This window comes from Neophocaena asiaeorientalis, unplaced genomic scaffold (assembly GCF_003031525.2).
Source record: "Neophocaena asiaeorientalis asiaeorientalis breed wild unplaced genomic scaffold, Neophocaena_asiaeorientalis_V1.1 scaffold72, whole genome shotgun sequence".
Classification (NCBI taxonomy): domain Eukaryota; kingdom Metazoa; phylum Chordata; class Mammalia; order Artiodactyla; family Phocoenidae; genus Neophocaena; species Neophocaena asiaeorientalis.
This window is the reverse complement of record NW_020185336.1, coordinates 4,602,684-4,612,955: the sequence shown is the minus strand read 5'-3', so window position 1 is coordinate 4,612,955 and position 10,272 is coordinate 4,602,684. Positions and strand designations below refer to the sequence as shown.

Genomic DNA, 10,272 nt, shown 5'->3' with positions numbered 1-10,272 from the left:
GATCCCTGGTCTGGGAACTAAGATTCCACAAGCCGTGCGGCACGGCCAAAATAAATAAATAAATAAAAGAGAGACTAAGAGAAAATATTTGCCATATACAGGTGTTTGTGTGTGTGTGTGTGTGTGTGTGTGTGTGTGTGTGTGTGTGTGTGTGTGTGTAGGGGGCACAATAGTGAGCTGAAAAGCATGTGACCATTCAGAAGAAGGCAGCTGGCTCTCAGCTTCAGAAGAGATTTGTTTTGTGGGTCTAATATTTCCTGAGGACCTCATTTTTCAAGAAATCAACACTTTAATGTAAAATACCTTGATTTTTCAATGTTGGCCAAAAATGTTAAAGCACTGTGTAACAACTTAAAACATGAAACCACGGCTGGGCATCAGATTTGGCTTATGGGCTACCAGCTTAGGAAGCAGGGGTATTTGGAAGGAGTAGGAGCACAAAGAAGAGAGAAAACAGACCATGGTGAAGAAGCTTGAAATTTTTATTCAGCCTATCTTTTATATATTGAAAGCTGAGCATTTTTATGACAAAAGTTTTGAGAAGAAAGTTCACTTTCAGTTTCACAACTGTGGCTACCAGTCCTTCCCTTATCCTATTATTATAACGCAGATATGTTGTGATTGGAGTCATTTATATATACAAACTATATCATAGAACAACAATTTCATTGCTAAGTGTAAGCAGGTTAGGGTACGTCATCCAAAATAAGAAAAAAATAAGAGAATTCTGCATTTTTTTTATTTTAAAGCTGACATTTTAGCACTATTTTGACAATGGTTTATTTACTCATGATCTTTTGGTTACACAATATTAAAAGGAAATTTATTTATTGGCATGCAAAGCAATATGGCTTTAGAATACACCTCTTAAATTTACAGAACTTAAAATTTCAAACATCCCACATGGCTGGCAGGTGATATTGTGAAGATGAACTTGACTAATGACACACTTACTTCCTGGAGATTTAAAAAAAAGAGAAAATGACTTAACACAGTATAAATACACAGATGATATAGTTAACTTATCCAGGAAATATTTCAATGATTTATTTTGATCAAAGTTATTTATGTCTTTTCATCTTATATATCCCTTTGTCTTTTGGAGTTTTCAAATATTTACATTGAAGATGGCTTACCCTAAAGTGTCCCTATCAAGAAATATAAAATGTATGAATAATTATAAAAAAGGCAATTACAACCTACCAAGATAAGTGGTTAATTTTGGCATGTAAATTTTTACTGCTATGCTTATTACATTAAGTAGTTAATACCATATATATTGGCATTTTACTTTGTGCTAAAATTTCAACATACACAGCAATTTGCAATGTGTTCCGAATGCCTTGTCCCTTATTGACACTCAGGAAATGTGTTTGGAATAAATGAGTGAATGGATAAAATTGTAATGACAGAAAACAAATATAATAATGTACTTTTGAATGATTCATAATTTTGATTATATATCAAGAGAGTAAAGACTCTCTCCCCACATAGGAACAACCTGTAGCAGTATGATAATATTTATGAAAGTGTTGATGGTTTTCAGAATAAACTAAAATAAATCACCTGTCAGTAACTTTTGTCTGAAGCAACCAGTTTATAAAGTCTCGAGTGGCAAGACTATCGAGAACTGTGTTCATCTCATCAGAGAAAGAGCCATCAGCGTGTCTGCGGCGGAGTTCTTCAACAATGGTGACTTCTTCTGGGAAACTGAGAAAAAGAGAGGTAAAATCAGTACTTGGTTAAACGTTTCAAATAAATGCTTATTGGTTGCCTATCACTGGTAACATGTGTAAGCATCGCTGAGAAAACCATATGTTTCTATTTACAGAGGGCCTATCACGAAAAACCTCATAGAAACTTGCATATCAGAAAGGGAATTAGGTAGAATAGCGCAGAGCTGGGACCTGAAACTAAGGCCTTTTCCATATTCCAGCTGCTTCAAAGATTTTAGTGTATTGCCAACACAGAAGTTATTATTGAGACTATTAATTTGTTTATAATTCATAAAAATATATTCTAGCCTATAAAACTAGAGATTATCAAAACAGCCTTGCCAAGTGCAGTATTAAGGGATTAAACCTTAGTCTATATCAGATTTTCTCTTCGATTGATTTATTTAGCAGAATTTTTGGTATGCCTTTAAAACACTATAAAACAGCATCAAGTGTAAGTGACTATTTTCCCACTGAGTTTGTAAATTTGATTGTGTGACTATTTTCCCATTGATTTTGTAAATTTGATTGTTAATGTTTTAAAAATCAGCAACAATACTAGTTCCCTTTTGCCTCGAGAGCTCTTTAAAGTCTCACTAAAAATAAAAATAGAGTGGAACATGAATTTCCTGCTTCTCATAATTCAAATGTCAATCAAAATGGTCACAAGAAAACAGGATGGTTCAGGGGGCTGATTGGTTGTGGTAAGATCCAAGAAAGTACCTAAAGTTCTTGGGAGTATTTTCAGCTGTGATAATTTAATGGTTATCTTTATGACAGTCCCTAAAAAATGGGCACATTGTTAAATATATGGATGTTGCCACATATCTGTATTTTGAATGTCATTTCATTAAACGTCTTAAGTTTAATTCCTTTCAGTCTTTATCACATTTTTACCTCAATACTTACTAACACATTACTTACTAACACATAAATTATGTAAATATTTAAAGTGAAACTAAGTTTTCTGCATTATTTCTTCTTTTCCTTTATCCCTAGTTTTCCTGGACAGTCCTAGTTTAAGCTTATTTTCCTGGTGTAGTTATCAAAAGCACTCTGTTTATTCTCAAAAGTGTCCTGGATTGACAAATTAATACCCTAATTATAATACAACTATAATGGGGGATAAAAAGTAACCTGTTTGACTCTATTAATACTTGCTAACAGAGATAAAACTGATGAGACTTTTGTAAATTGTCTCCCTCCAAGAGGAGTTATTTCTTTACTCTGTCAGACTATACTAATGGCTTCTGTAATGCAGATCCATATATAGATAACCGTATTCTAAGTTTTTCACATCAAGCAAAAAAAAAAAAAAAAAAAAAGAAGAAAAAAGAAAAGTTGAATAAGAATGCACAGACTTACTCTCGCCTTCCTCGGCCTTTCACCAGCCAAGCAATGAATTCCTTGGCAGCTTGGCCTTCCAGATAAGAACTTACATCACTGGTAAAGGTTCCTTCAGCATGTCTCTCAAATTCATCATGACGTTTGGCAATGTTATTCCTGAAAGAAATGTGAAAGTTAAATTGAAGATCTGTCTCTTTAGAAATATGATTCTCACCTATAAGCAAGCAGTGGCAGCTTTGGGTTCGGGATTCTGTGTGGTTTTGAGAGATGAGGGTGGGTAGAGGACTTGTCTGGAAGCTACATTAATTATCTGGAGTGAAGGTTGGTGGGGGGCTAATAAAAATTATGGGGAGCTAAGCTCCCTCACTCCACCTAGTGACCCATTTTCACCTGCCCTGCTTATCTGTGCCGTTGACTATTAAAGCAGCATTTTCTTCCGTCTCAATGTATGGGGGCTGTCCACTGCGCTATGCTACCTGCAAACAAAGCAGCAGCTTGTCATTAGTACGTATGGGGTCAGAGTTAGTTAACTGAATCAAGGGAAAGCAAAGGAGCGTCTCAAAATGTCATCAAAAGACCACATGGTATTGGATTAAAGGAAATGTGTGATGGGCTAGCAGTGAGGAAAGCTAAGAAGATGACCCCGTATCACCCTTAAATGTGTACAGAGTGCTCTGTGGAGGTGGTTGACCAGATAGATGGTCAGTTGCTCCATCATATATTAGCCCTGGAAGGTTTCATCTTAAACACAACAGAAACTGCCTGGGAGCTAGGATTGTTTTACATTAGTTTACCAAGTCGTGGCATTCTCTTTCTAGAAATGAACATAGTTGTTTGCATTTTTTCAAATATGTGATTTCTCCCATTTCACCAATGGCTTCATTTGTAATCCTTAACGAGGACTTCTCGCAGTGTCTTCTCTGACCATGACTACCATCTTTCCTGTACTCTCCAGTTTAAGGATTTTTGGTCAGCAGCTCTTTTTTATTCTTCCTGCTGGCTCGTCTCACTCTGTCCCCCTTCTCCATTCTATCCAGACAAATTTATTCCCTTTTTCTGATTTTTAGATTCCTTCAGCTACTTTGTGTGTATAACTCCCTTCCCCTTGTGGGTCACCCTCCAAAGTAACTGTGAAATTCCACCATCCCTGTGAAACTCTTGCAGCTGATTTCGTCCAGTAGCCTGGATGCAGAAAAAACAAAAACAAAAACAAAAAAACCCTGAAACTGTCAAAGGAAATCCAGCATTAAAATGTATGCCTTGTGATAGGCTTGTGTTCTTATATACCTTCTTCTCTCTTTATGCTGTGCAGCTAGGCTGTAATTTTAAATGTGTATCTTGGATTGTATTCTACAAGAAAAAGACTGCATCTGTTTCCATTCCTTACCGTGACTAACTTGGCTAGAGGATACTTTGTGATCATAGTCATGAGTTTGAATCCTACAAGGGAATGTTGAATTTGCTCTTATCTTTTGGTCAGGATTAGATTTCTAATCTTGCAGGTCCACAAAAGTCAGCTTTCAATTTTAAAGGAAAATGGGCATGAAGTGAATATTGCTAAGACCACAGTTGGGAAAATTTAAATTCTATGTCCCATTGGAGGGTGGGTAAGAGTTTTGGTGGGATGAGGGGTGGGACATTCAGAGGCACATTATGAAGGATAGCATCACCAACCTTGAAAATCATCAAAATTGAAAGAGCTTCTGGGCACTATTTGATATGCACGATAACTTAAGAAAGTCAGGAGGAATTTTAGACATTTTTAAGTAATACATTTGTGTGTAAATTTCTGATCAGGTTCAGACTCTTACTTATTCCTCTTGGTGTTCATCAACCACTGCACAAAATCCTGGGCGCGCCTGGAGTCCAGATACTTGCTGTAGTCACTGGTGAACGTGCCCTGTGAGTGGCGCTTGTCTTCATTCATCTGATCTGGATCATTGAGCGGGTCGGTCTGGGGAGCTGGGAATGATCTGTGAAGAAGAGTGACTGGTACAATTAAATCTCTCCTCAAGAGTAGATTCACTTGAGAAGCAGCTTCTCTACAAAATACAGAACCACATGAAGTTGGAAGGCAGGTTCCTTGAGTATTTCAGTTGGCAGTTCAGAAAGACCTTAATTTGCCATGGGAATCCCATGGTTTTACCAGAGTTGAATATACTCCGATTTGGAATTCTAGCAACTGATTTTTCAACTGGCTTCTTTTTTCTGAAATAGGATTAAATAAATCTTTTTTTAACAATTTCATCTACTCGTAATTATGTTAATAATGCCAGAAGAGAGCAACGCCTTGAATATTTTAAAAGAGTGAAGAATACCAAACCGATTTTTGGGGAGCAGCAGATTTATGTTCCGAATTCTGTTTCGCATATATTAATATAAAAAAGTAGCTCCGTTACCTGGCTATGTGGTAGCTAATGGTGAAGGAAAGACAATTAAAAATTCGAAGAAAGGCAAGAAAAAGCCCACTTGCTAATTTGAAACTGTGTAGTGGATAATCCACATGCCAGTAATCAACAGTTGGTTGGCACGGCTATGTGGGGAAATATTCAATATGATTAAAACTCAAAAATAGAAATGAGATACTATTTTTACCTATCAAATTAGCAAGGATTAAATACCGAGGAGGATATTATGAGAGGAGTATTTCTATAATGCTGGTGGGAGTGTGCATGTGTATGATTTTTCTGGAAAGCAAGTTGGCAAGATAAAATATTTAAACTCATTCAGATCCTTTGACATGATTATTTTACTAGAAATAAATACTAGAAATAAATCCTCAGGAAATAGTAAGAAATATAGGGAGAAATGTTATTTGCAGCATTCTTTGTGGGAAAATTTGAAGAACCCTTACATATTCAATAGAGCAGGAGTAGCTAAATAAATATTGTATATTTATGAGGTGGAATAGTATGTAGCCATTAAATACCATACACTTAATAGATATTTGTAATGATATAATAAAAATAAGCTAACAATACAATGCTAAGAGACAGAACATAATACAAAGCTGTAACTGATCGGGATATATTTATATACAGTACATGCATATTTTTATAATGAGCACGTATGACTTTTACAATTAGTAAGAAAGAGTGTTATTTTTTAGAAAAGAGGAAAAGTTGGTGTGAATGATTAAAATGACCTACTCTGCAGTGTGAGTAATGAATGAACGGGGAGTATTAGCTGAAGATTTCAAAGAGCTATAATTTCCCATGTAACATATTTTTCAACATTGCCCACCCCTTCCGTTATGAAACGACATACTCTGATCTGTACTCTAGAAAAGCCTTTATCACAATGATACTTTACACAGTTGAAAATTGTGCAGAGTATTTACTCCAAATTACTGAGACTTATTTACTAATCACAGTTATCTCAGGCTGTATTCTAACCATGGTGCTATATTAGTTCAAGTCTAACGATTTAATACCTGGATTTCTCCTCTGTGTCCTGAAGGGAACGTTGCCAGCTGCCTTGGACCAGCATTACAAGCAATCCAGCCACAAAGTAAATGCTTTTCATTTTTGCTGCCTGTTGGAACACAGAGTCAAGGGAAAGATAGAGACCCTCAACCATATTTAAACCAGTCAGACTAAATTAGTTCAATTTTGACCAAGTAAATATTATAAATAGAACAAAAAGCTAGTCATCAATTTTATTCTGATTATATTTTGAGTAATTTCAAATATTAGATTATATTTTTCCTGCAGTTCTTTTTTATTTTTTTTTTTGGTGGCTAAAAAGAATACAAAAGATGTGTAGCACTATGAAGATTTTTCATTAGTGTAGGACACTTCTGTTAATGATTAGAAGACTCATTTCCAGAATTGAAATTAAAAATGTCCACGATAAACATTGAAAATACCCACTGTAGATGATATGCTACATATGGTTAGCCTGAATGGCGCCTTATCCGTAATGCCACCCTCTTCACTATCAGTCTGGCTTTCAATTAATAGTCCTTCACTTCCAAGCATTTACATTATACTGCATTTCAACCATCTTAAAGCAGCCTCAGGCTACAACTTGGCATACCAGCTGTCGGTTCAGATGTATTATTCATTTATATTTTAAATAGTGTAACTTGGTCTAGACTTTGTAATTATAAAGCGGCCAACAGATTTGAGGTATTTTAGGGTGCTTTGACCTGTTCTAAATTAAAGGAAAAAAAAATCATTTTAAAGACAAGCAATTTGCAACAAGAACTAATGCTTCTGGCAACTTGAACAATCACAACTAAGAAACTAAGAGATCACTGTCATAAAGAAAATTAATGCTTGCTTCTGAAGTCTTGGAAGTCCCCTGGTTGTTTTATAATTGGACTGAGTCCAGGACGTGTCATTCACTGCTAGTGACACCCTAGACCAGGTTGTAGAATACCTCACATCACAAGCAGATGCCTCATGAAGCCATGGGATGCCAAGGACATCGTGATGCAGTGTGGATGGGTGGGGTGGGACCAACATGAATGTGGCCAGAATGTCCCCACAGGACAAGCACCCCTATTTTCTGAATGAAAACCTCAAGTCCAGTGTTTGTCATGAACTTCCCTCTGCTACTTTCAACCAATCGTGTTTACTTTGAGAAGTGGGGATTTCAATCCAAGTTTGATCGTGCTTATCCATAAAATATTTGAATGAGTATTTTTAGCAAATGGCATTTGGTTTGAAATAAGTATTTTATAAATATTATCATTTTAAACTATCAGTCTTTTCTTTAACATCTTAGCCACACTTACTATCGGTCTTTGGCACTAAAACATGGAGACTGTAATACCGGCGTGATATTTTTTTTCCTTTGAAATATTAACTCTTTTTAGATTAAGAGGTCAGTTAGACAAAGCCACACAATAGGCATTACATATTCATCCTTCTTCATTCATCAACATTCAATTACTAATATGGCATTTTGCTGTGCTTCAGTTTATCTGGTTGGCAAACTTTGGAAACCTTGCCAAATATATAGGCAGGAGCTTCTGATTATAATTTTTAATGATAAATTTATGCTTTCAGAAACTTAAAAATTAAAGCAAGCATTTCTCTTTAGGATTACGTCATTGTTGGAAAGTCAATTGAGAACTGTAATTCCTTCCACACAATGTCCCTAACGGTTTTACAGTATCTTCTATGACGTCCTCTGGAGGCAGATATGGAGCAGCTGGTTTTCTGCCCCTGAGAGAGCTGGTAGAAGAAACAACCATACAGAAGAGAATGTTCGAAGTCCTCTCCAGGCAGCAGAATGAGCTCTACTGAAAGAAGTAACTGATTTTTAAAATTGTATTTATTCATTGTGTAAAAGTCAACAGAACTGTGAAAAATTTAAGAATAAGGCTGTTTGAATACCACGACTTGAGAAAGCAAATATTTGCATTATTTTGGTATCAAAATCTTATTCAATAAGAGAAGACTTTCCAATTACTTCCCACCCCTGCTTTAGTCAGCCCTACAGAAAGAATCTGCAGTTTTACAAGAACCTTACATTTCCACTCAAATTTAAAAGGAGATATGGTACCAATAGTATTTCCTGAATAGAAAGTCTTTTAGAAAGATTAATCTTTGACCTAGACAAGGTGACATACAGTATATCCCTAAATATATTGATGCTTTAGGCCAAATGCTTTTAAAACTGGCTAGATCATTTCCTCTCGCAGGTGTTAATTAGTATGTGTGGAAAAGAAACCATACCACGTAATCATTTACCCATTGAGGATCTTCATAAAAGTGTTCTTTATCCTTAAGAGCTTAAGGAGGTACTTTAGGACATCTGATTTTTTTTTCTAATGGTATTTACTATAATTTCATTTTGACATGTAAACATTTTAGATATTTTATTTATTACTATTGGTCCTCAATACATAGTAAGTAATTATTAATCTATGCTTTTACTCAGCTCCATCCACAGAATTCCCAGTAATCGATGATATTTGTTCTCTGCACAAAATATGCTATGTCTTATTTACAAAGAGCTGATTTCATGGACTTTGATTTTTTGATAGCCTTATCAGCCTTATTTGAATGATGTTGTTGATTCTGCGCTTTTAGAAAACCATACGTTTTCATTGGTAAGGAGCCATTGCTGTTATAACCTCTCTAATGGACACGTTTCTGCTGAATTTAAAAGGCTCCTTCTGTTCACAATAGTATACACATTTATCAAATCCAAAGAAAAATATTTGTTTTTCAAAATGTTACCACTTATTTTTAAAATGCAGTTCTCATAACAGTTAAATCTTGTAGTAAGTGCATTGATTTGAATCTTTGTTTTTCTTTCTATTTTGTATCTTTGCACTTTGTTTTTCTTTCATTTTGTATCTTTGCATTGAATTATTTCTTCAACTCCCTTTGCGGCTACAATATGTTGAAGTTTATGTAAATGCATTTTATATCACTTTTTCATCTCAACTCTGCCCTGTGTATTATAGTAATAAAGTATAAGATGAAAAAACAGCACTATAATTCATAATACTTTGCCCCCTTATGAAAACTGTACCCCAAACAGGATTTTCAGTCTTACAATCTGTCAGTATTAATCTTACCTTCTGACACCAGGAGGTGGAACAGAGCAGGTAGAGAGAAAGAGAGCCCTCTTTTTGGGACTCTGGTGTGCAGTGTCCTGAGCTCTGTAGTTCTGCACCAAAGCGCACTGCTTTTATATCCTCTCCAGTGTTGTTTAGCCTCACAGATATTACGCTGACAATATAAATTTTTCATCTGTGAATAATGGGTTTTTGTTACAAACAATTTCACTCGCTCACTCACTTGGCTCATCTGCATTCTACGTTTATATTGGGTGGGAAGTCAGAGACCAGGAAACTTTTTATTTACTCTTGTCTTTTTTTTTTTGCTGAGAATGATGGAGAGGGCAGCTTGGAGATTCACCTTTCACTCTTGGTCAGGCATGAAAATCACTTAAGTACTCTAAAGTGAATTTTTATGCTGCAGACAAAAGAACATGAAATTACCTAGTCCGTGGCCAACCCACTTTGAGCATAGCCTTATTCGAGGGTCTGATAAGCCCCTCTTTGCTATTTAGTTACGATTAATTTATCTTAGTATAATAATCTATCCATCCTTTCATCTACCCAAATAATAAATCACTCACTCAAAACATACTTATTAAGAATCTTCTCATCTGCACTATACAAAATTAATTTGTATTAATTACTGTATTTCTTACTGTATTATTTGGGTGGGGAAGTTTAAAGAAT

The 10,272-nt window shown here is 35.5% G+C and overlaps 1 protein-coding gene across 2 annotated transcripts; it reads right to left on the bottom strand.

The window, feature by feature from the left end:
• Nucleotides 1-464: 464 nt before the first annotated feature.
• On the bottom strand, nucleotides 465-9,682 carry GCG (glucagon). 2 transcript variants are annotated; one of them, XM_024735980.1, is made up of 6 exons: nucleotides 9,601-9,682; nucleotides 6,496-6,596; nucleotides 4,874-5,035; nucleotides 3,081-3,218; nucleotides 1,567-1,710; nucleotides 465-957 (listed from the first exon to the last, which is right to left on the bottom strand). In XM_024735980.1, exons 2-6 carry the CDS (start codon nucleotides 6,585-6,587, stop codon nucleotides 951-953), a joined length of 543 nt encoding a protein of 180 aa, XP_024591748.1. In that variant the 5' UTR covers nucleotides 6,588-6,596; nucleotides 9,601-9,682; the 3' UTR covers nucleotides 465-950. The 2 variants fall into 2 exon arrangements, with proteins under 2 accessions (XP_024591748.1, XP_024591749.1); XM_024735981.1 differs by lacking the exons at nucleotides 465-957; nucleotides 9,601-9,682 and having other exon boundaries at nucleotides 1,563-1,710; nucleotides 6,496-6,587.
• Nucleotides 9,683-10,272: the final 590 nt, after the last annotated feature.

What these genes read in the sequence shown, in the direction of transcription:
- GCG (XM_024735980.1), bottom strand. Translation starts at nt 6,587, where the DNA reads ATGAAAAGCATTTACTTTGTGGCTGGATTGCTTGTAATGCTGGTCCAA. An exon ending in GACACAGAGGAGAAATCCAG is followed by an intron (nt 5,036 to 6,495) that starts GTATTAAATCGT and finishes TCTTCTTCACAG; the next exon opens with ATCATTCCCAGCTCCCCAGA. An exon ending in AAAGGCCGAGGAAGGCGAGA is followed by an intron (nt 1,711 to 3,080) that starts GTAAGTCTGTGC and finishes TCTTTTTCTCAG; the next exon opens with TTTCCCAGAAGAAGTCACCA.